At 40.5% G+C, this 27436-nt stretch overlaps 1 protein-coding gene across 1 annotated transcript in view; it reads left to right on the forward strand.

Moving 5' to 3' along the window:
* The window catches only part of LOC148509478 (uncharacterized), a 621587-nt gene that overhangs the window by 425843 nt on the left and 168308 nt on the right, over window positions 1-27436 (forward strand). The window contains exons 40-44 of the mRNA XM_088443077.1: window positions 21517-21555; window positions 23593-23643; window positions 23850-23894; window positions 23984-24034; window positions 25578-25628. Coding sequence (XP_088299203.1) covers window positions 21517-21555; window positions 23593-23643; window positions 23850-23894; window positions 23984-24034; window positions 25578-25628 — 237 coding nt within the window. The remainder of the gene's footprint in view (window positions 1-21516; window positions 21556-23592; window positions 23644-23849; window positions 23895-23983; window positions 24035-25577; window positions 25629-27436) is intronic.

Genomic DNA, 27436 nt, shown 5'->3' on the forward strand with positions numbered 1-27436 from the left:
CTACTTTGTTGATGCACGTGCGGCTACTGCGCACACAATTCACAAACACAGAAAATATATATTTTTTTGGTTTGGACTGGAGTGTACTTTGGGGGTTACAGCACCCTTTAGCGGTCAAGCCAGCCGGCCCTTTACTTATGACACAGGCGCACGCTTGGCACTACTTTGTTGATGCACGTGCGGCTACTGCGCACACAATTCACAAACACAGAAAATAATTTTTCTTTTGGTTTGGACTGGAGTGTACTTTGGGGGTTACAGCACCCTTTAATGGTCAAGCCAGCCGGCCCTTTACTTATGACACAGGCGCACGCTTGGCACTACTTTGTCGATGCACGTGCGGCTACTGTGCACACAATTCACAAACACAGAAAATAATTTTTTTTTGGTTTGGACTGGAGTGTACTTTGGGGGTTACAGCACCCTTTAATGGTCAAGCCAGCCGGCCCTTTACTTATGACACAGGCGCACGCTTGGCACTACTTTGTTGATGCACGTGCGGCTACTGCGCACACAATTCACAAATACAGAAAATATATATTTTTTTGGTTTGGACTGGAGTGTACTTTGGGGGTTACAGCACCCTTTAACGGTCAAGCCAGCCGGCCCTTTACTTATGACACAGGCGCACGCTTGGCACTACATTGTTGATGCACGTGCGGCTACTGCACACACAATTCACAAATACAGAAAATATTTTTTTTTTGGTTTGGACTGGAGTGTACTTTGGGGGTTACAGCACCCTTTAATGGTCAAGCCAGCCGGCCCTTTACTTATGACACAGGCGCACGCTTGGCACTACTTTGCTGATGCATGTGCGGCTACTGCGCACACAATTCACAAACACAGAAAATAATTTTTTTTTTGGTTTGGACTGGAGTGTACTTTGGGGGTTACAGCACCCTTTAACGGTCAAGCCAGCCGGCCCTTTACTTATGACACAGGCGCACGCTTGGCACTACTTTGTTGATGCACGTGCGGCTACTGCGCACACAATTCACAAACACAGAAAAAAAATTTTTTTTTGGTTTGGACTGAAGTGTACTTTGGGGGTAACAGCACCCTTTAATGGTCAAGCCAGCCGGCCCTTTACTTATGACACAGGCGCACGCTTGGCACTACTTTGTTGATGCACGTGCGGCTACTGCGCACACAATTCACAAACACAGAAAATATATATTTTTTTGGTTTGGACTGGAGTGTACTTTGGGGGTTACAGCACCCTTTAACGGTCAAGCCAGCCGGCCCTTTACTTATGACACAGGCGCACGCTTGGCACTACTTTGTTGATGCACGTGCGGCTACTGCGCACACAATTCATAAACACAGAAAATATTTTTTTTTTGGTTTGGACTGGAGTGTACTTTGGGGGTTACAGCACCCTTTAAGGGTCAAGACAGCCGGCCCTTTACTTGTGACACAGTCGCACGCTTGGCACTACTTTGTTGATGCACGTGCGGCTACTGCGCACACAATTCACAAACACAGAAAATATTTTTTTTTTGGTTTGGACTGGAGTGTACTTTGGGGGTTACAGCACCCTTTAATGGTCAAGCCAGCCGGCCCTTTACTTATGACACAGGCGCACGCTTGGCACTACTTTGTTGATGCACGTGCGGCTACTGTGCACACAATTCACAAACACAGAAAATAATTTTTTTTTTGGTTTGGACTGGAGTGTACTTTGGGGGTTACAGCACCCTTTAACGGTAAAGCCAGCCGGCCCTTTACTTATGACACAGGCGCACGCTTGGCACTACTTTGTTGATGCACGTGCGGCTACTGCGCACACAATTCACAAACACAGAAAAAAAATTTTTTTTTGGTTTGGACTGAAGTGTACTTTGGGGGTAACAGCACCCTTTAATGGTCAAGCCAGCCGGCCCTTTACTTATGACACAGGCGCACGCTTGGCACTACTTTGTTGATGCACGTGCGGCTACTGCGCACACAATTCACAAACACAGAAAATATATATTTTTTTGGTTAGGACTGGAGTGTACTTTGGGGGTTACAGCACCCTTTAACGGTCAAGCCAGCCGGCCCTTTACTTATGACACAGGCGCACGCTTGGCACTACTTTGTTGATGCACGTGCGGCTACTGCGCACACAATTCATAAACACAGAAAATAATTTTTTTTTGGTTTGGACTGGAGTGTACTTTGGGGGTTACAGCACCCTTTAAGGGTCAAGACAGCCGGCCCTTTACTTGTGACACAGTCGCACGCTTGGCACTACTTTGTTGATGCACGTGCGGCTACTGCGCACACAATTCACAAACACAGAAAATATATTTTTTTTTGTTTGGACTGGAGTGTACTTTGGGGGTTACAGCACCCTTTAATGGTCAAGCCAGCCAGCCCTTTACTTATGACACAGGCGCATGCTTGGCACTACTTTGTTGATGCACATGCGGCTACTGCGCACACATTTCACAAACACAGAAAATAATTTTTTTTTGGTTTGGACTGGAGTGTACTTTGGAGGTTACAGCACCCTTTAATGGTCAAGCCAGCCGGCCCTTTACTTATGACACAGGCGCACGCTTGGCACTACTTTGTTGATGCACGTGCGGCTACTGCGCACACAATTCACAAACACAGAAAATATTTTTTTTTTTTGGTTTGGACTGGAGTGTACTTTGGGTGTTACAGCACCCTTTAATGGTCAAGCCAGCCGGCCCTTTACTTATGACACAGGCGCACGCTTGGCACTACTTTGTTGATGCACGTGCGGCTACTGCGCACACAATTCACAAACATAGAAAATAATTTTTTTTTTGGTTTGGACTGGAGTGTACTTTGGGGGTTACAGCACCCTTTAACAGTCAAGCCAGCCGGCCATTTACTTATGACACAGGCGCACGCTTGGCACTACTTTGTTGATGCACGTGCGGCTACTGCGCACACAATTCACAAACACAGAAAATAATTTTTTTTTTGGTTTGGACTGGAGTGTACTTTGGGGGTTACAGCACCCTTTAACGGTCAAGCCAGCCGGCCCTTTACTTATGACACAGGCGCACGCTTGGCACTACTTTGTTGATGCACGTGCGGCTACTGCGCACACAATTCACAAACACAGAAAATAATTTTTTTTTGGTTTGGACTGGAGTGTACTTTGGGGGTTACAGCACCCTTTAATGGTCAAGCCAGCCGGCCCTTTACTTATGACACAGGCACACGCTTGGCACTACTTTGTTGATGCACGTGCGGCTACTGCGCACACAATTCACAAACACAGAAAATATATATTTTTTTGGTTAGGACTGGAGTGTACTTTGGGGGTTACAGCACCCTTTAATGGTCAAGCCAGCCGGCCCTTTACTTATGACACAGGCGCACGCTTGGCACTACTTTGTTGATGCACGTGCGGCTACTGCGCACACAATTCATAAACACAGAAAATAATTTTTTTTTGGTTTGGACTGGAGTGTACTTTGGGGGTTACAGCACCCTTTAAGGGTCAAGACAGCCGGCCCTTTACTTATGACACAGTCGCACGCTTGGCACTACTTTGTTGATGCACGTGCGGCTACTGCGCACACAATTCACAAACACAGAAAATATATATTTTTTTTGTTTGGACTGGAGTGTACTTTGCGGGTTACAGCACCCTTTAACGGTCAAGCCAGCCAGCCCTTTACTTATGACACAGGCGCATGCTTGGCACTACTTTGTTGATGCACATGCGGCTACTGCGCACACATTTCACAAACACAGAAAATAATTTTTTTTTGGTTTGGACTGGAGTGTACTTTGGAGGTTACAGCACCCTTTAATGGTCAAGCCAGCCGGCCCTTTACTTATGACACAGGCGCACGCTTGGCACTACTTTGTTGATGCACGTGCGGCTACTGCGCACACAATTCACAAACACAGAAAATATTTTTTTTTTTTGGTTTGGACTGGAGTGTACTTTGGGTGTTACAGCACCCTTTAATGGTCAAGCCAGCCGGCCCTTTACTTATGACACAGGCGCACGCTTGGCACTACTTTGTTGATGCACGTGCGGCTACTGCGCACACAATTCACAAACACAGAAAATAATTTTTTTTTTGGTTTGGACTGGAGTGTACTTTGGGGGTTACAGCACCCTTTAACAGTCAAGCCAGCCGGCCATTTACTTATGACACAGGCGCACGCTTGGCACTACTTTGTTGATGCACGTGCGGCTACTGCGCACACAATTCACAAACACAGAAAATAATTTTTTTTTTGGTTTGGACTGGAGTGTACTTTGGGGGTTACAGCACCCTTTAACGGTCAAGCCAGCCGGCCCTTTACTTATGACACAGGCGCACGCTTGGCACTACTTTGTTGATGCACGTGCGGCTACTGCGCACACAATTCACAAACACAGAAAATAATTTTTTTTTGGTTTGGACTGGAGTGTACTTTGGGGGTTACAGCACCCTTTAATGGTCAAGCCAGCCGGCCCTTTACTTATGACACAGGCACACGCTTGGCACTACTTTGTTGATGCACGTGCGGCTACTGCGCACACAATTCACAAACACAGAAAATATATATTTTTTTGGTTTGGACTGGAGTGTACTTTGGGGGTTACAGCACCCTTTAACGGTCAAGCCAGCTGGCCCTTTACTTATGACACAGGCGCACGCTTGGCACTACTTTGTTGATGCACGTGCGGCTACTGCGCACACAATTCACAAATACAGAAAATATATAATTTTTTGGTTTGGACTGGAGTGTACTTTGGGGGTTACAGCACCCTTTTTCGGTCAAGCCAGCCGGCCCTTTACTTATGACACAGGCGCACGCTTGGCACTACTTTGTTGATGCACGTGCGGCTACTGCGCACACAATTCACAAACACAGAAAAGAATTTTTTTTTTGGTTTGGACTGGAGTGTACTTTGGGGGTTACAGCACCCTTTAACGGTCAAGCAAGCCGTCCCTTTACTTATGATACAGTCGCACGCTTGGCACTACTTTGTTGATGCACGTGCGGCTACTGCGCACACAATTCACAAACACAGAAAATAATTTTTTTTTTGGTTTGGACTGGAGTGTTCTTTGGGGGTTACAGCACCCTTTAACGGTCAAGCCAGCCGGCCCTTTACTTATGACACAGGTGCACGCTTGGCACTACTTTGTTGATGCATGTGCGGCTACTGCGCATACAATTCACAAACACAGAAAATATTTTTTTTTTGGTTTGGACTGGAGTGTACTTTGGGGGTTACAGCACCCTTCAACGGTCAAGCCAGCCGGCCCTTTACTTATGACACAGGCGCACGCTTGGCACTACTTTGTTGATGCACGTGCGGCTACTGCGCACACAATTCACAAACACAGAAAATAATTTTTTTTTGGGTTTGGACTGGAGTGTACTTTGGGGGTTACAGCACCCTTTAACGGTCAAGCCAGCCGGCCCTTTACTTATGACACAGGCGCACGCTTGGCACTACTTTGTTGATGCACGTGCGGCTACTGCGCACACAATTCACAAACACACAAAAAATATTATTTTTTTAGCACTTGGGGGGAGCACCCCTGATGGACAGGGCACCCCCTGGACAACACTACTGCACCCCTTTAGGATTTGGACACTGCACAGGACTTTGGAGTGAACACAGCCCCTATGGAGAACTGACTGCACAACACAGTCCAGCCAGCCCCTATGGACTTTGAAGTAGTGGACACAGCCCCTATTAACAACAGCAGCACAGCACAACACAGCCAGCCCCTATGGACTTTGAAGTAGTGGACAACAGCAGCACAGCGCAGCACAGCACAGCACAACATTACTCTGCACTACACTACACTACACAGCCCAGCCAGCCCTAACTTCCACCCTCCCTCTTCACTGTCCACAGCCGAGTGAGAAAATGGCGCCGATGCGGGTACCTTATATAGGTTCCAAAACCCGCGAGACTCGGAAGGCGGGATGATGACATTTTGCCTCGATTTCAGATCCGAGTCAGGCGGGAAAAGTCGAGCCTGACTCGGATCTGCCTCGGATCGGTGGGGCTCGGGGGGGTTTGGATTTCAGAAATCCGAACCTGCTCACCCCTACTACAGGTGTGAGGGAGGTATTGTTTTTCTACACAGGCGAGGGAAGGGAATGTCAAATGTGTTATAGCATGGGCATGGGAACTGTTACTACAGGTTTGAGGGAGTTGAATGTGTTAGTACACAGGTGAGGGAGGGTGATGTCTTACTATAGCTGTAAGGGAGTGGATGCATTACTATAGTGGTGAAGGAGTGTTGAGATGGAAATGGAAACATTAAATATCTAAGGTCTACCCCGGTGAAACCGAGTACATCAGCTAGTGTGTATATATGTGTTTACTGTATTAATATATGTGAACGTGATAGTGTGCAAATATGTGAAAGCATGTGTTTGTGTGTGTAAACTGTATATGTATATGTATTAGTGTGTATGTTATATACAATATATATACGATTGCTATATATATATGTGTGTGTTTAATAAACAAACACATACACACACACACACACATATATATATATATATATATATATATATTATGGATGAGCGGGTTTGGATTTCTGAAATCTGAACCCCCCCCAATCCGAGCCAGGCACCGAGTCCGGCTCGAATTTTCCCACCTGGCTCAGATCTGAAATCGAGGCAAAACGTCATCATCCCACTGTCAGATTCTCGCAGGTTTTGGATTCTATAAAAGGTCCCCGCATCTGCACCATTTTTCACTCTGGCTGTGGACAGTGAAGAGGGAGGGTGGGGGTTTGCTGTGCTGATGCTGCTGTTGTCCATAGGGGCTGCTATTGTCCATAGGGGGCATTAGCCACATGTGCATCAACAAAGTAGCAGCACCAAGCATGCGCCTGTGTCATAAGTCAAGGGCTGGCTGGCTCATCTGTTGAAGGAGGGTGTAACCCCCAAAGTGTCAAAAAAAAATATATTTCTGTGTTTGAGACTTGTGTGCGCCTTAGCCGCACTTGCATCAACAAAGTAGCAGCGCCAAGCGTACGCCTGTGTCATAAGTCAAGGGCCGACTGGCTCATCTGTTGAAGAGTGGTGTAACCCCCAAAGTTCCAGAAAAAAGAAAAAAAAATACTTTTCTGTGTTTGTGACTTGTGTGCGCCTTAGCCGTATGTGCATCAACAAAGTAGCAGTGCCAAGTGTGCACCTGTGTCATAAGTCAAGGGCCGGCTGGCTCATCTGTTGAAGGGAGGTGTAACCCCCAAAGTGCCAGAAAAAAAAAATATTTTCTGTGTTTGTGACTTGAGTGCGCCTTAGCCACATGTGCGTCAGCAAAGTAGCAGTGGCAAGTGGGCGTCTGTGTTATAAGTCAAGGGCAAGCTGGTTCATCTGTTGAAGGGTGATTGTAACCCCCAAAGTGCCGGAAAAATTAAAAAAATATATTTTTCTGTGTTTGTGACATGTGTGTGCCTTAGCCGCACCTGCATCAACAAAGTAGTAGCACCAAGCGTGCGCCTGTCTCATAAGTCTGTCTAGATTCCACTTCACTAGGCAGGCGATACCAAGAATGTACAGAGACATCATAAAAAGTGTCCTCAGTGTCCTAAAAAATGTGGTTGTAGCCAATGTCCACTTAGCCACAGACATGTGGACAAGTGGAAAAGGGCAGACTAAGGACTATATGACTGTGACAGCCCACTGAGTAGATGTATTGCCTTATGCAGCAACAACAGCAGCATCACCAGAAGCAGCATCTCAGAAATGCCAGCTCGTTCCAAGGCAGGCTACTCTGTGTATCACCGGTTTCAGTAAGAGGCACACCGCCGACAACCTCTTAGAGAAACTGAGGGAAATCATTGCCCAGTGGCTTACCCCACTTAGACTCTCCTGGAGATTTGGGATATCTGACAACGCCACCAATATTGTGCGGGCATTACATCTGGGCAAATTCCAGCATGTCCCATGTTTTGCTCACACAATAAATTTGGTGGTGCAGAATTTTCTAAAAAACGACAGGGGCATGCAGGAGACGCTTCTGGTTTCCCAAAAAATGTCTGCCCACTTTCACCCATTCAGCTACAGCGTGCAGAAGACTGGAGCGCCAGCAAGCACTCTTGAAGCTGCTCTGCCATCACCTAAAGCAAGAGGTTGAAGCATAAAGAGGGTTGAGTTCCACTGCGTCACAGGGGATGGAGGAGCAGCAAAAGGCCATTCAAGCCTATACATCCACCTATGACATAGGCAAAGGAGGGGGTATGCACCTAACTCTAGCGCAGTGGAGAATGATTTCTGTGTTGTGCAAGGTCCTCCAGCCCTTCGAACTTTCCACACGTGAAGTCAGTTCAGACACTGCCAGCTTGAGTCAGGTCATTCCCCTCATCAGGCTTTTGCAGAAGCAGCTGGAGCAAGTGAAGGAGGAGCTAAGATGGAGCAATTCCGCTCGGTATGTGGGACTTGTGGAAGAAGTGCTTCATTTGCTTTGCCAGGATTCGAGTGTGGTCAATCTGTTGAAATCAGACCACTACATTTTGGCCACAATGCTCGATCCTAGGTTTAAAGCCTACGTGGTGTCTCTCTTTCTGACGGACACAAGCCTGCAGAGGTGCAAAGACCTATTGGTGAAAACACTGTCAGCTGAAGCGGAACGTGATGGGTCGACAGCTCCTTCTTCATTTTGTCCTAAACTGGGGCTGCCAGGAAGCAACTTAGATAGCCTAAATAAACCCACTGACGGTGTTGGAGCGCAGGCAGGACCAAGTTTGGACATCTGGTCCAGACTGAAGGACCTGCCAACAATTTCTGACATGTCTACTGTCACTGCATATGATACTGTCACCATTGACAGAATGGTGGAGGATTAAATTGGTGACAGCATCCAAGTAGGCATGTCAAACAGTCCATACCCGTACTGGCAGGATAAAGAGGCAATTTTGAGGCCCCTGTCCAAACTGGCTCTATTTTACCAAAGTTGGTCCCCATCCAGTGTGTACTCTGAAAGAGTGTTTACAGCAGCCGGGAACCTTGTCAGCGAAAGGCGTAGGAGGTTGTTTCCACAAAATGTGGAGAAGATGATGTTCATCAAACTGCACTATATATATTTATATATATATATGTGTGTGTGTGTATATATACAGTCAGGTCCATAAATATTGGGACATTGACAGAATTTTCATATTTTGTCCTCTATTCACCACCACAATGGCTTTGAAATGAAACAAACAAGATGTGATTTAACTGCAGACTTTCAGATTTAATTTGAGGGTAATTACATCCAAATCAGGTGAACGGTGTAGGAATTACAACGGTTTCTATATGTGCCTCCCACTTTTTAAGGTGCCAAAAGTAATGGGACAAACTAAACAAACCTAAATCTATCTTTCACTTTTTAATACTTTGTTGCAAATCCTTTGCAGGCAATTACAACCTGAAGTCTGGAATGCATAGACATCACCAGACACTGGGTTTCATCCCTGGTGATGCTCTACCAGGCCTCTACTGCAAATGTCTTCAGTTCCTGCTCATTCTTGGGGCATTTTCCCTTCAGTTTTGTCTTCATCAAGTGAAATGCATGCTCAATCGGATTCAGGTCAGGGGATTGACTTGGCCATTGCATAACATTCCACTTTTTAGCCTTAAAAAACTCTTTGGTTGCTTTTGCAGTATGCTTTGGGTCATTTTCCATCTGCACTGTGAAGCGCTGTCCAATGAGTTCTGAAGCATTTGACTGAATATGAGCATATAATATTGGCCGAAACACTTCAGAATTCATTCTGCTGCTTTTGTCACGTGTCACATCATCAATAAATACAAGGGAACCAGTTCCATTGGCAGCCATACATGCCCACGCCATGACACTACCACCACCATGCTTCACTGATGAGGTGGTATGTTTTGGATCATGAGCAGTTCCTTTCCTTCTCTTCTCTTCCCATCACTCTGGTACAAGTTGATCTTTGTCTCATCTGTCAATAGGATGTTGTTCGAGAACTGTAATGGCTTTTTTAGATGTTGTTTGGCAAACTGTAATCTGGTCTTCCTGTTTTTGTGGCTCACCAATGGTTTGCATCTTGTGGTGAACCCTCTATATTCACTCTTGTGAAGTCTTCACTTGATTGTTGACTTTGACACATATACATCTACCTCCTGGAGAGTGTTCTTGATTTGGCCAACTGTTGTGAAGGGGTTTTTCTTCACCAGGGAAATAATTCTTTTGTCATCCACCACAGTTGCTTTCCGTGGTCTTCCGGGTCTTTTGGTGTTGCTGAGCTCTCTGGTGCGTTCTTTCTTTTTAAGAATGTTCCAAACAGTTGATTTGGCCACACCTAATGTTTTTTCTATCTCTCTGATGGGTTTGTTTTGATTTTTCAGCCTAATGATGGCTTGTTTCACTGATAGTGACTGCTCTTTGGATCTCATATTGAGAGTTGACAGCAACTGATTCCAAATGCAAAAGTCACACCTAGAATCAACTCCAGACCTTTTTCCTGCTTAATTGATAATGAAATAACGAGGGAGTAGCCCACACCTGTCCATGAAATAGCTTTTGAGTTGATAGTCCCATTACTTTTGGCCCCTTAAAAAGTGTGAGGCACATATTGAAACTGTTGTAATTCCTACACCGTTCACCCGATTTGGATGTAATTACCCTCAAATTAAATCTGAAAGTCTGCAGTTAAAGCACATCTTGTTTGTTTCATTTCAAAACCATTGTGGTGGTGAATAGAGGCCAAAATATGAAAATTCTGTCAATGTCCCAATATTTATGGACCTGACTATATATATATATATATATATATATATATATATATATATATTATATACACATTTGGTCATTTCCAACATCAATTATTGCCTGAACATGCCATTCAATCTTCCGATAACAACAGATTGGCATGTTCGGGGACGAGGGAGGGTGGCTGCACTGAACGATATATTGTTCAGTGTAGGCACTACATGGGATGAGGAACAACTGAACGATTACAATGTTTTAATTATCCAAACGTTCCTCAGTTGAGAAGTGGATACACGGCATTAGACCCATCTTCTATCAAATAAATACTATGTGAGCAGATTGATTTGTGTTAGTGTAGTGTATTAGTGGTAATGCACCAGCTGGGTGTGTATGTATTTTTTATCTATAGTACTCATGGGAAAACAATTACTAATTTCTGTCAAGGTGGTTTTCTGGCTTTAATTGATGGCTGGTAATGGCCGCTGATAATTGAACTATTTCTTATCCCAAGTATATTTAAAATTAGCTAATATATGTACATAAAACATGTGCACTATGGGTCTGATTTACAGTCGCGTGCAAAGCAAATGTTCACATAGTTGGGCAATGTTTTGCTACTGCACATACATAAAAATCACTAAAAACTAGAGCTGAACGGGTTCGGATCTCAGAAATCTGAACCCACCTGAATTTCAGGGATCCGGGGCGATCCGAGCGCAGCTCGGATCTCCCTGCCTGCCCTGGATCCCTGACTCAAGGCAAAACCTTGCGACCCCTCTGTTGAGTCGCGAGGTTTTGTTTTGAGCAAACTTAATGCTGATTGGCCGAGAGAGCCGTCTGTCACAGCTCTCAGCCAATCAGCGTTAAGTCCATTGAAAACAGAACAATCAAGAAAAAGAAGATGGAACCCGCCATCCCCCACTACCTGACACCGCCGGCACCCCCACTGGCAGAATCCCCCACTGCCGACACCGCCGCTGCCGACACTCCTGCACTGCTGCCCATTGTACTGAGGACACCATCAGTGACCCTCAAACTGCTGACACTCCTGCACTGAGGACACCACCAGCACCCCTGCACTGCCAACAGCAAAACTGCACTGAGGACACCACTGGCACCTCCGCACTGCCAACACAGCTAGCAAACCTGCATTAAAGACACCGCTGGCACCCCCACACTGCCAACACAGCCAGCAAACCTGCACTAAAGACACCGCTGGCACCCCCACACTGCTAAAACAGCCAGCAAACCTGCACTAAAGACACCGCTGGCACCCCCGCACTGCCGACACATCCTGCAAACCTGCACTAAAGACACCGCTGGCACCCCCGCACTGCCGACACAGTCAGCAAACCTGCACTAAAGACACCACTGGCACCCCCGCACTGCTGACACAGCCAGCAAACCTGCAATAAAGACACTGCTAGCACCCCCACACTGCAAACCTCACCAGTACCCTTCACTGAGGACACTGCCACCACCGCAGCACTGCCATTCCATGTACTAAGGACACCGTTAGCAACCCCTGCACTGCCGACACTGCTGTCACAGTAAGTGCACTAATGGTGTATCCAATCCACACTGTATAACACACTGTATCCGTGTTGGAAATTAGAAACTGAACTGCCACATGTTAGTGTCGCCCATTGTGTCACTTAGCTTAGTCAGCCAGCTAGCTGGATGCAATCTTTTGGCCTTAACTAGATGAAGCAAATAATATTGTGAGGTGGTCAAAATTGATTGGAAATTACTGGAAATAAATGTTATTGAGGTTAATTATACTGTAGGAACAAAAACAGGCCCATTTTATGTGATTTCAGCTGTTTTTATGATTTTTTTAACAAAAAATCCAGATCCAAAACCAAAATACGAAAACAAAACACAGAGGCAATGTTTTGGCAAAACCAATCCAGATCCAAAACCAGGGTAGATCCAGATCCAAAACCAAAACAAGGGGGTCGGCGCACATCTCTTCTAAAAACGTGTAGGGCGCATGTGTTACACAGTGTGTATACATAAAGACGCTGTTGTGATTGAGACACACAGTATTAGAATTGTCTTGGAAAAGTGCTGGGCATTCCTGGGAGGTGGCTAGTAATGCGCACAAAAGATGGTCTGTTTCATGGTGGTCACTAAACTGTTTTCATACACAGATGCTTCATCATTCACACTTGAACTTGCACATATGCTGGTGCCAATCATTCACACTTGAACTTGCACATATGCTGGTGCCAATCATTCACACTTGAACTTGCACATATGCTGGTGCCAATCATTCACACTTGAACTTGCACATATGCTGGTGCCAATCATTCACACTTGAACTTGCACATATGCTGGTGCCAATCATTCACACTTGAACTTGCACATATGCTGGTGCCAGTCCTCTTAGAAATAGAAAACATGTGGTTTGTATAAACAAAAGACAACCAGGATGGCACTCAGAAGCGTTGATGTCAGCATTTTTAATATACTGTACATATAGCCTTGAGCTTGTATCTTTCTAGTGCCCCATGAGGTCTTTATCCGGCACTATGTCCAATTCCCTTAAACATTGTGCCCCCGTCGGCCCCTACAATTAGATTTCTTTTCACAATGATCATGTTAAGCCATTGAGAGAAATTAGTAAAGTGCTGCAGGAAAATTTAGCTTTCAGAATGTTGCATGCGATCTACAGTAGATTTTACCTAAAGGCCAGACAACAGCTCAGAGACCAGAAGTAATTGAATGAAGCAAGGCAGACTAAATAACCCCCATAGAGGTACAGTACATTTTCCTGATAGATTTATACATTTTCCTGACCTACAGTATGTTGTATACACTTGTCTAATATCAGATGTCACTGTGTTGTGCAACAGCGATTTAAATAGAAATGGCAACAATGCAGTGCTCACTAGTTCTCACTAGTTTGTACGTAGTACTTAGTTACACACAGCACACCAACATACTACTTACTACTATTGGCAAACAAGTCTTTTAAACTGCTTCCTTGATGTACAGTTGTAGCAAACACATTAAAACTGTACTTTATGACAGTGAAGGAAATGCAAATTAAAATTGTTGTAAAATTAGTTAAACGAGTTTTAATTAATTTTGCAGAAATACATAAAGCAACATGACCTTAAACTTCTTTGTAACTTTTTAAAATGATTCACAATGTTTTGGATATAAGAGTAACACTGTTACTCTTATATTTGGATATAAGAGTAACACTGTTAATTATGCTTCTGCTCACTACACTACAACTGTGGGACATTAAAAAATAGTGTTGTTTTGTATAAAATTATTTTTACATTCAATTAAAATACAGTAGGCCCTAAAGTATAGCGTGGTCAGTATTGGCATTATTGTTCTGTAGTAAGAGAATGTGCCGTACATGGGGCATTTACAGGACCATTCATGCTCAGAAGAGTTCCCCACTTTGCTTTTCTGAGAACAGAGTGGGGGCCTTGGGCAGATGACCTCTTTGCTTTGTAGTGACTGCACTGCCTGCAATGGTGGTTGTTCCACTACTGTTGTCCTAATGCTTTATATTAACTAGATACACTATAAAAACTGCCAACTGTTATGTTTACTTAATAAGACACACTCTCAGGGGCCACAGACAGTACACATTTTAATTACATTACAGAAGCCAAACAGATTTTACCTTATTCAATTTAGATCAATTAAAGCAAATGTCTGATACTATGTGTTGCTATAGGTGATTTCAGTTTTTGCTTTTTTTTTAGAACATTAAATAAACACAACCCTCCACTATATAACGACAAGTGAGTTCTATGGGGAAATTAATTTTCAACAAAATATACAACAATAATTAATATTTACTTACTCAGAAAGTGAAGGAAATGTGGAGTAAAACTGCATTAGTAGTTGTAAATTTAGTGTAATATCCATATATTACTGATACCAGTTTTTGGGGTTGGTAGCCTTCAAATATCTGCTTATACAGTATATGGCCAAAAGGCATGAAATCACCAGTTTATGTCACATATTTGGCTCAGGGGCACTCTTGTAGTATCTTCTTTGACCAGATATGTCCTACTGCTGACTGGCCTGCAGGAAAATTGCTGAATATAGTTCAATAAATATAATCTATTTAAAAGCCATAAAACATTGCAATGTGGAATTGAACAACAACAATGGAATAATATACAATAAGGCATTACTGGCCAACATAGCACAAAACAATTATTTTGTTCCTATGTTAGATGATGCTTCTTTATGCAGCTGTATCTACAATATACCTGTGTGTAGCAGATGGGGGATTCTTTGGAGACACATGGGATTTATTATGTTGGATGGGGGAATTCCCTCTCCATACTGGCCTGCCCATCTGGCACAGTGTAAAACTGATGAACTCAGTGAAACACAAAAAATGGTTATGGGGCAAAATTGAAGGTACTGTAATCCTCACCTTGCCACCAGTTGTAGAGTGTATTCACAGCACAAAATGCCTTCACTTTACCATTGTCTACAATATGGCATCATCAGCTAACTTTAATGCAATGCCATTTTGTTATCCTAGGCGCAAAATACCTTCTTAGTACCCAACAATTTGATATCTACATTAAGAAATATGGGCTGTGAAGTCAAGCTGTCCCTAATGTCTTCTAACTATGATGATTTAAGGTACACCATAATGAACAATGAGCATGCAGTATATCAGCAGAAATCAGGAATAGGGTCTATTCAATAAGGAGAAAGTCAAAAATCCTCTGACCTTTTATCATTCTGCACTCATTGACATCACAGGTGATGAGGCACAATGGGTGTCCAAATGCTTCAGAGTAATCAGGCAATAATATTTTTCTGTTGGGCCAAGGTAGTGCAACAGTTGAAATCAACTAACTGTAGTGCAAAATGAGACTTGGTCATTAGAAATATTTTGTCTAACTGTGGGCAAATTTTAGTTTCTTGCTACCTACTGTATAAAATTAAAAAGGGCACACAGAAAATTGCTAGTTTATGTCGTATACTGGGCATGTCCATTGTCATGTATTTGATTGATGTGTCAGAACCTGGGATTTCCCTTTAAACACTGCTACAAATGAAATACAATGGGTGAAAGCTGTAGGGGCTGCCAGCTCTATAGCTGAATAGCAATTACTTTCCCATTGTCAATAAATATATATATATATATATATCAAATATTAAAATTTAATGACATCCAGCTCACCCATTATGTGCAATCTGACACTCCACGCATCTCATAAAATGGCCCCACAAGAGTTTAGATGCTCAATATTACCATAAGTATCATTAACATAAAACACCATTGGCTGTTTCTGATTTTTTATTTTTTTTGCTTTTTGCTGCTTCATAATTAACTTTTATGTGCTCATTCTGTATACAATTGTAGTAATCTATTGTGTATAGTATGTTTGATGTTTGCCATGCATATTTATGTGTCTCACTACCTTCCCTCTTGGATCCACATCATTTCGTGTCATGTTACTTCCAGCATATCTCCGGAAAGCATCTGGGAAACTGGCACCGGGAGGGTGAATGTTCGTTCTACATTCGTACTTCCATAACATGTTTCATGAATCCCAGGACCTCATCAGAGGAAATGTCTTCAAGTGGCTATAAAATCTGTGCTTGTTATAAAGATATTGTAAACTTGAAAATAAAATGTCATTGTATTCCCCTGGCATGTTGTCTCATATTTTTAAATCACTACCAATTACAACAATCCAGACTAGACCAAACACAGTATCTCTGGAAAAGAGGTTAAAACATCCATAACTCAACCATTCTACTAAACGTCAGTTACTACTACTGTACTTATATAATTGTGTATATGTAATTTACCTACCTTTCCTATTCAGACTATAATACCTGTAATACAGTATGTGTTTGTAAATGATCAATTCGATTTGATAAAGAGAAAAATCTTCTACTTCAGTTTCCCCATTTATTTCACTTACGTTGATGTTTTTTACCTTTTGATCATTTATTTGTCCAAAATTTAAATGACTAATCTTCCAATGTTCATAGTATCTTGACATACTCTGGAAATCTGCTGCACACTAATCCAAAACTTTTTCTATTCCCTCACCTACCATGTCTGGTTAGATAACCTAGTAAAGTATATTTGGGCTTTGGGCTGTAGTGCAGATTCATCTTTTACCTTTTGTAGCACTGGTAGGTCAGTTGATTTAAAAATAGGGTTTCCACGTATCCTGATTTTTTTTCAAACTATTTTTAAGTTCTCAGGGGCCTATTCTTCATCACATAAGTGGCCCGTTACACACAAGGAAATGCTAGTTTTGCATATTTTATGTCATAGGTTATTCATAATTACTGTAAGTGGCCTATTCATCATCACTTAAATGGCTCATTACACATGTGGAAACACTTATTTTATGTAATGGGACTATTAGGGGTACTAATATTCATCAAATTCAGAAAACTTAAAGTTCTTGAAGTTTACTTGCGAGAACAATCACCTTTTCAGAGCAGCTGTCCCTGCACCAGAGAAATTCCTCCAATGATAAGTAGACCCCTTAATGCCATATTGGTGTCTCAATTTTCCATTTCACAGGACCTACATTAACTTAGATCAGGACCTGGCTTGCCTTATCTTTACTGGCTTTTTGCAACTTTTTCTGCAAATATTTGGGATGAACAGGATTAGTACATTAGACATTGTTTACAGTACTTGTCACTCAAAAGAAAGTAAATGATTCCTAATGTAAATTATGAAAATAATGTCTCAACAGGTGTGCTTATTTTTTTTTCTTCTAAAAAGCACACTGTGAGCTGGTAACAAAAATTTTATGCCATGATCTTTTCATATAATAAAATAAACTATTACATTGTAAATACCTTATAATATTTGTGCGTCATACATTTTAAACTAATATGGCTTAAACCAATTTACATTTTATTCTACTGTGGCAAACATTTATAACATAACCTGAATAACTCTTGTCCCATTATAATCAACTGAATGATTGATAGCTCTGTACCTTTTTCTCTTGCTTTAAAATCTCATTTTGTATTTAGAGTCCAATCCCACCTTACAAAAGTTTTGTTGTTGTTACTATTTTTGCTGTTGATTTTAAGATGCCACATGTGAAAACAAATGTTAGGGAGGGTTCCTCTTATGAGAGTAGACAATTTAGCAGTTTCCTTTTCATTCAATTATGACAAAGGACATGTCAGTGTCTAAGGATTAAATAAACTTCTTTATCATCCACTAGAAATGAATCTCATATGATTTAGAACCCAGACCATTCATTACATTTAGATGAGTACTTTTAATACACCAATATGATGATCATAAACTGTAGTAATGTATTTTAGATAGAAAAATATTGTTAATGTCATCTACTTTAGAGCCCTGAACATTCTCTTTAAACATGGTGGGGAATGTGGGCAAATTTGTGTGCTTAAGCCATGAAAATTAGCATTTTTTTATCGCTATTATTTGAAATGCCTTGTATCAATAGTGAGAAACCATGACATGAACTCCAATAAGAGCCATAGCAGTAAATTCTAAAGAGTAAAATGATCGCTTATGAGATTGCTTTACTTCTAGGCTCTAAACATGGCATTAGGTAACTGGACCAAACTCTGAAAACCTGTGCTTGGAAAAATGGGACAGTTTTGCAGACCCCATAGAAAAATAAGAGGGTTGTGTTTGCAAGTGCAAAGAATGGGTCTGCAATAATTATCTTAGATATATTCTGCAGTACCCCCTTGTTAAAAAGCCTTGATTATCAAAAATGCGTCACTCCTCCAAAAATAACAATTTTCTTAGGTTTGAATGCATTTTTGCGATTAATAAATAGGCTGAAAAACAATAATTTAGATGCTATATAAGATCATATGTCATCCAAATTATATTGTAATCTTAGCTGCATCAAATCATGTGGGCTTGTGAATCCTCACACCTAACACCCAAATATCTCAGGTGTGAAATCAAATACAAAGCAATATGTATGTAAACATTTTCCAAGAATACATAATCAAATAAATAAATCAACAACCAGTTGTTACATAAAAAAATCAATATAATATAATATAAAATGTACAAAAATATGAACAACAATCAAGAGATATATATTTGATATCTAAAAAACATGGTTCAAATATGGATATATCTATACTTGTGCTCCGTTGGATATCCACCTCTATTCAAGGATCATATAGAATATGGTAATCCACAATCCTTTATATAAAATGTGTCCATCACATGGAATAATTTAAATCCCATTAAATTCTCATATATCAAGTGCTTTGTGCAATCCTCCAGCCAGACCTGACTATGAAACATCATGGTCTTTGTTTTAGCCATGTATGTAGAAATAGAATGTCCAAAGTCAAGTTTAATACAGAAGGTGTGAATGCACACTGTTCATACCTGAATGCAGTCCTCTAGTTATAAACACACTGTGCCCTTCGCTGCTACAAGATGGTCCTCCACTCTCTGACTGTCAGTTGTTCAGCTGTGGGACTTTCAGCCTGACTGTGTGTGGAATATCTCTCAGTCTCCACAATGCCTGTATGTCTCAGGCACTTCAATCATGGCTCTCTGATAACCCAATGTCATCTCAGCGGGCTCCCCACTAACGCTTTTCACTCCTGTATGATGGAAACTCTTTCAACTGTGAAATTAATATATTGTGATAGCATCTCATCTCATTCATTTATCAATAAAAACATTTGGTAAGCAGTAATTGCAGTAAATTAGATGATTTTTGTGTGTCAACCAGAGAGTTTCTAATTGCATTGTAGGATAACAATTTGGGTAATAATCTGTCTTCTGATATAGCACTTATATAGAGCAAATGCCATTAACAGGTTTTTTTTTCATGGAAACAATCACATATCAGAACTACTAAAAAGGGACTTGTATAAAGGAGGGCAGCTGGTAAAAGTCTATACTGTTTCAAAATGCTGTGACATCAGTTTCCCCTCCTAATATATAATTCACCAATCCAGGAAATATTTTTCTTGATGAATATATTTAGGCATATATTTGGCTTCTTCCTATTTGTTATACCCTTTGACATCTCAGATCAGAATTAGTTATGTCCCACATTTACTGTACAGTATCTATAGAAAAAAAATAATTCTGAGAAATGTGACTATACACATAAAGTAAAGAATGTCTCTCTGTGGAACAGCAAGGCTAAATGTGAATCTGGAAGATTGCATAGCCAGAACTTTGCTCCTCTGCTAAATGGCATGTTATGCCACTGCAACTTTCCTCATATCTTCCATGGATTTATTGGTTAAGTTTATTCTAATCTCGTGCCATGCTGCTATGCTGTCCACACACTAAGTAAGTATGTTTTTTTATCAAATATATTAATAAATTACAATGGTACCTATAAATCTGTCATTATAAATATTATTATTATTATTACATTATATTTATAGGGCGCCACAAGTGGTCCGCAGCACCTTACATACAGTAAAGGGTACACAGAACATTACATTACAATGCAGTAACCAAATTATAAACAGAGCACAAGCAACAAATTCTCCATACACAATACAGCTGGGAAGGTGAAGGCTGACATAGAAGTGCTAGAGAAGAAGACTGTGAGACAGTGGGGAGGAGGACCCTGCTCCTAGGAGCTTACAATCTAGGGGAGCTGGGAGACATACAGATGACATGAGGCATGAGTCTGTAGAGGGGGACCTGAGTGCAGAAAGAAGGCATGGTAGAGATGGCTGGGGCAGGAGGGACAGAGACTTGGTGACACGGTTATGTGGTGGAAGAGTATGCTTTGAAAAATATTCCCTATATATTCCAGACTTCTTAAATCTTTGGCAGCTCAACCCTGTAACCATCTTCTCCTGCTGAAGACTCACTAAGCACACACTAAACTAATCAAACACCTAGAAAAAGAACATGGGAGTGCTCATAGTGCCCAAATCAATATGAAACAGTTTTCAATTAAGTAAATAAATATGTAAAAATATGAAACTTAAAATAGTTTGATATTTGAAGTAGCTGATCATAATCCAATCCAAACATATCTATTATCAACCATTGGCCTAAAAAGAATAAAATCTACTAGTGTAATATTGCTATAATACTTTTTTATTGTCAGGAAATGGAGCCTATTTAAATATGTTCATAACACACAGTAGTCAATGGGCTTATATGAATTAAGATGTATATAAAGGCATCTCATGAATCCTCATCCAGCAAATAACCTATTAGACCTATTAGACCAATGATCTTGTGGCACAAATTCAACTAAAAAGTCCAGCCACAAAAAGAGAAGGAACGTGGGAGGCATTCCACGTTCCATTCTCTGTCTAAGGTTCAATATTTTCATTGAGTTTTAAGAACTGACATGTTTACAGAAAGTTCCCCACTAACTTTAAAATGTCAGTTAGTTATATAGCTGGCTTGCATGGTATTACTATATGTATCAATAGCTTTTCTTTTCGGTATGTCTATATTTATTTTTATTATCACTGAACTGATTAAAAAAAATTCTTATTTATGTTTTAGTATGCTCTATAAGCAAAAAACAAGTTATAATATTTACACTTTTAATGCTCAAAAACAAATCATTTTAAAGCAATGCAAATAATAGCTGCATTTGCATTGATTTCTATATTGTTTGAACTGTAGTTCATATATTAAGTGCTCTATTTTAGAAATGGTAAGGTTAAGTTTTTCTACTATTTAAATTGCCTTGATTTTTAGAGAATACACTGTGTTTTGTTGCTTGAGTATTTTGTTAATTTATAGTGTTTGAATATACTGAATGTCTTTTCATTTTCCAACTGCTATATTTTTAGCTTTCTTAATACTGTATTTATTTGTTTTTCATAAAAATATAATTCTGATAAATTATATAAAATCATTTTTTCAGAACCTGAAGACGAAAAACTGAAAGTACTAATACCGACAGGTATATATATATTCATCGATCAACGCTTACTATAAATGTGTCATTACAGTCAAATGCAATGGCTAGTTCTAACCTTAAGAACTGTATGCAATAATTTGTTTAGAGTGAAAGGACAAACCCATGACAAACTCACTTAATGCACTAAGTAAAAAATATTTAAATTAATTTAGAAATATAATAAATATTCTACTAAATTATGTATTTACATATTTCTGCATGCCTGTTTTTTTAATTAGAATTAAAGGCATACAATACATTATGAATGTAAATCCTTTAAAAATATGTTTTTAAAAGTTTGGGAATAATTTACCTAAATTTCTTTAGCTTCATTCACAAAGCACAAAATTATTATTATTATTATTATTACCAGTTATTTACATAGCGCACACATATTCCGCAGCGCTTTTACAGAGAATATTCGGCCATTCACATCAGTCCCTGCCCCAGTGGAGCTTACAATCTATATTCCCTACCACATGCACATGCACATACACACACTAGGGGTAATTTTGTTAGGAGCCAGTTAACCTACCAGTATATTTTTTGGAGTGTGGGAGGAAACCGGAGTACCCGGAGGAAACCCACGCAAGCACAGGGAGAATATACAAACTCCACACAGTTAGGGCCATAGTGGGTATCGAACCAACGACCTCAGTGCTGTGAGGTAGTAATGCTACCATTACACCATCTGTGCTGCCCAGAATGGCATAAGAGAAGTGGAGATCAATATCATAGTTTAGCATGTCACATGACAATAGCACATACTATACAGTTTCATAATGTATATGGAAAATCACAAAGCATAATGATCCTCACAATATTTGCAACCCTGTATGATTATACAACTATACAGACTGTGCCCATTTTAAGACATATTATAATTGATTTACATATGAATACCAACCACATTAGGGTGGTCTAATATTTATTCACAGAGGGAAATGCACCTGGAATCTCACAAAGTCATAAACACAAAAAAGAGAAAACACTATTCCAATTGGGGCACTTGTGGGTTAGTTTGTACACTTGTGTATCCACATTTCTTGACGTGTTTTGCCAAGGTTTTCTCAAAAGGATTAAGAGGCATATCCTTAATTTACAAGGATCCTCCTCTGATGTACTGTATGATATTTGATATTATTAAGAGCAGACACTAAACCATCAAATACATTACATATGTAGAAGACAGTTTTTAAATGTCTTCATTTTCTATATTTTTAAATCCATTCACTTACCTCTACCTCTTTTCTTTTTTCCTCGTAATCATTGGAATTATTGGAATGTAAATTGGTTACATATAAATAACTACCCTAACTGGTAACCCCATTTCAATATTTATTTCTATTTTATTGTTTTATGACCCTGCATATATTCCAGTCATGCCCTTAGATCTATAGCAACATATGATTAATCCAATTACTATTACATAACACTGTGGGCCTGATTCAGAGTTGGGAACAGATAGAGATCTCTCTCTCAACTGATCATCTTGGTGAAACCATGGTTGCACTGCAGGTGGGGCAGATTTAAAACATGCAGAGAGATTTAGATTTGGGAGGGAGGTGTCCAAACTGACATCTAAATTGTAGAGTAATAATAAAGCTGTTTGCTACATACAAAAGCAGCCAGTATTTACCCTACATGCACAAAAAAAAATTATGTATTTACTCCCCTTGCATTGCAACATGGTTTGTCCAGGTACACAGTTAAGTGCTATCTCTCTCTCTATTCCCAACTCTGAATCAGGCCCCATGTACACTATGTAGAGTACTTTGCAGTTTTCGATTACATTTGTCAGTGACACATCAGACTGCAATACATCTGTTACTTGCTGTCAAAACCAGAAAGAAAGATATTGCAATATTGCAGAATAAGAAAATCACTTAATTGAACTCAGAAGCATACTTGTAATTACTATATTAATGTTATTTAATGCATACTGAGTTTACAGTGTTTATTTTGGAGATTAATAAAATAAAACAACAGAATGAAATATTTTTTACTATTATAATAAGCAAGATAAAATTATTCTTTCAGAGCAAGAAAAAGTAAGAGGAGAGGAAAAAATAACTGTGCCATTACCAATAGGTATGTTTTGCACATGTTGTACAGTAACTATAGCATTTGTGTTGCCCCAGGTTCATGGTTCCACCAAGTGTTACAATATGTCACTTCTTCTAACTCACCCAAATATACAATGATGTGTGTCTGTAATGGTTACATTCCATTTTGTTTGTTATAAGCCTTTATTCATCTATTTATTTGGTGAATAATAAAATTTATTTTTCTTGTAGAGCCAGAAAAGGAAGAGGAAGAGGAAGTGTTAACAATACAGATAGGTATAAATTGTGTATCCGAGTCCTCTTACCTATTAAACAGACTTTTCATCAGTCACATGTGTGATAGTATAAAGTTTTGTTTTTTTCAGAGCATGAAAAGGAAAAAGAGGATGAAAAAGTGACTGTGCCAATTGTAACAGGTAGTAAATAATTGCTATCACATTGTATGCTTTTCATGTACCCTATGGGGCTGTTTCCGAGTCAGACAGATCTCTGTGCATGAACACAAATGGAGAGTTTTAGCATACAGCATAGGGACATTTCTATGTATCTCTGTCCTATTCTGATACATAAGGAACTCAGACGTATCTGTCTTGCCATGGAATTGGTTGTTTTGCAGTGCCAACTGGGCAGCAATGCAAACTCCTGGAACCACCCTGACTTGCGGGAGTGCCATCAGAATGTCATGAGAGAGTCATGGGTGTGTATCAAAGGCTCTGTGAGATTCTCAGTTGTGCCTACATAGAAGGGAACCCTGTTTCTTATGTGTCTCTTGCACCTAGCATGGGGCTGTTGCAAGTGGCAATACTAATGATGTGGTGGTTGGCGTAAAGTCAATGGATGGCATGAGTTTACACTTACTGATGTACAATCTCCCTCATTAGCCCTATGGATAATTACTATAGCATAAAGTAGTAAATTTGGCTTCCATGGCTGCCCAAATACACATTGCATGTAACTCAGAAATAGCCCCTATATAGGGGTGGGTCTAATGGTCCAAGTGCCCCTGGCAAAATAAGGGACTGTGTCCCCCCATATTTTGAAATAATTATACTCTGTGAGGAGTGCAGATTTATAGTCTCTGCTCTGACCCTCTTCTGTCACGGGGGGTGTGAGATGGGAATCCAATCATCTGCCTGTTGTGACAGAGAGAAAATCCCTACAGCTCAGCAAAGGTGGAGAGTTCCACTCCTCTACTGAACCCTGCTGTACAGGCTTTCTCTCTGCCACTTCCAATGATGGTAGAATTTTTACACAGTTTGATGGCAGTGGTTGATACATGCTACCTGGAGGGGGTGCTACTGCAGCAAGTGCCTGGGGAAGCAGGCTGAGAAAGAGAGACTCTGAGAGAGCACACAAGTGTATGTGGACAGCACGCAGGTGCATTACAATATCAAAAGGCTAGAGTCTCTACTGTGATGTACCCTACAGTGCAGTCTTTAAGCCAGAGCTGCTCCACTGCCCATCATACTGTATATTTTCAGGTAGTGAAGCACAAGCAGAATCAGAAAGCCACACTCCAGCTGCCAGTGCTGATGCTTCTGCTGCACTGCTGCCAGTCATATAGTGGACTAGAGAGAGCATTGCATGAAATTTTGACAGACAGAACTGAAATGTGATTCTACCCACTGGCCGCAGGTGGCACTGCCAGTTGTCACCTCCCTTCAGCCAGCATCCCTGCCCCTATATATTTTATTAATAGTGTCAATAACAAAACACATGTTGTCCTGTGTTAGTTGGTAAAATTCATTCTTCTAAGGAAAAGTATAATTAACTTTTAAAAAACTGTACAGATGGTGCAAATAATGAAGACCGAAATGGGGATAATATTTTGCCTGGAGACTGTCAGGAGTTTTCAGAACCAAAAGTAAAAAGGAAGCGAAAACAGTGACCGTCCAAATCTTTATTCAGAGTTTTGTAAATTTCTTATTTTCCTATTGCAAAAAATGTTTTTTTGTTTAGAGCCTGAGACAGAAAAAGAAGATGACAAACTGATTTCGCCAATACTAGCAGGTAATATTTTTAACTACTATTTATGTGCAAACATAATAAATGAGATATCTGAGTTGAGTTCAGAAATAAGAATTAAAGCGCAGGTTCACCATAATGTTCGAGGTGACAATATATCAATCATCACATGGTTGGAAAATATTTATTCATACTAGAAAAATAGACATTTTCTACCCATGGAAACAAAATACATACAGTATATTTCTGGTCCACCTGCATCCATTAGATTCCACACCTTTACTATTTCTATTTGAATGGAATATTGGATTCCCCTTTATCTTGCTGAGGCTGCAAACTTCATTGGTAACCTTTACATTAAGGAGTGGTGCGTAACCTACAGTACTGTACATCTTCAACAATCTCTGAGCTTCATGAATGAGACAAGGAGTGATTGGTTTGGGAGGGGGCTGGAGGAATGGGAAACCAAAACCAGCAAGCTAGTTACTGAAAAAATACTTACATTTGTTCTACACCACACCTATAGAGCCAGGAAAATTGTGGTGTGGAGAGTTGGGGGGGAGGGTCCATGACAGTTATATAAAATGCAGAAAGATAGCACAATTCAAATAATTCAACTTATAAACAGTAAAATATAAATAATATATGAACAAATATAAAAGCACTAAAAATATAAAATTGAAATTCTGGTGGGAACAGATAAATCAACTAAAATATGGTAAACAGTAGTGGAGTATTCCAGTAGATGCCCATTGAACTGAATCAGGAACCTGAAATGTAAGAGGGAAGAATAAACAGGAAAAAAACATGTAATTCACAGCAGTCGATCAGGTAATGTCTATATCAGGGGAATGTTTCTCTTTCCTCCTGCTCCTCTTGGACCTCTCTCCCACTGCTATTGCATCTCACAGCTTGATGATAGTAAGTGGAATCTTCACTGCTTTTTTCCAGGACTGATGGAGTGGCAGCAAGTTGTGTGAGGAGTTGTGTGAGGTCTAACTGAACAGTAGCTGCCTTGTTACAGACTGTCTCTTGTAATTTAATTTCTAACAGTTCATAATCTTTTTAATGGATTGCTCTTGTTTAGTAGGTAAGGTGCAAAGAAGTTGCTATACTTCATTAACGTTAGGATGATTCAACACTGCAGAGCTTGGCCCTCAGCAAGGGATGGAGAATTAGATGTAGTTTAGCCAGTTAAATAAGAGGGTCAGGAAATGTCATTTCAGAGGAACTAGATACAGTACATTCAGGAATTAGTGGTATTCCAAGCATCACAGGTCATAAGATATTTGTCCTTCCCCCTTTTTAGCTGTTTTTCTACCCTTACTCATTTATGTTGGTTTGGGGGAAGGATAGATAAGATTCACAAGGGGTCTTAGTACAGTTCTAAATATTTGTACTGTTCAGATGCAAACTTACCATTGTCCATCAATTGTATGGGCAACAGATCTATATTAGTGCATCAGAGTGCCATAGCAGTAGAGCAGAAGGAGCATCAAACTTATAGTGATTTCAGTCTCCTAGGAGCCACAGGAGAATAGTAAATAAAGGCAAATGAGCCTCAGCTTCAGTAAGTCAATATAGCTGTGTCAGGGACAACTATACAACACAACAGGGGACCAGTCAATACAGCCTTCGTCAAGAATATATTGGAAAATCTAAGCAGCCACTGCCCACCCAGAGCTCATGACCAATATGTACAGTATAGCAATGTCCCAGTGTACTATATTTCAGCAATTGAACAATTAGCCTATTCGGGTACATCATTAACAAGGGTCATCTACAATGCAAAATGGTGTAAGGAGTCATGATTGTCCGTACTCAAACTGTCATGTAGGTCTCACTCATGGCAG

This window comes from Taudactylus pleione, unplaced genomic scaffold (genome assembly GCF_031769625.1).
Source record: "Taudactylus pleione unplaced genomic scaffold, aTauple2 ptg000326l, whole genome shotgun sequence".
Taxonomy (NCBI): Eukaryota; Metazoa; Chordata; class Amphibia; order Anura; family Myobatrachidae; genus Taudactylus; species Taudactylus pleione.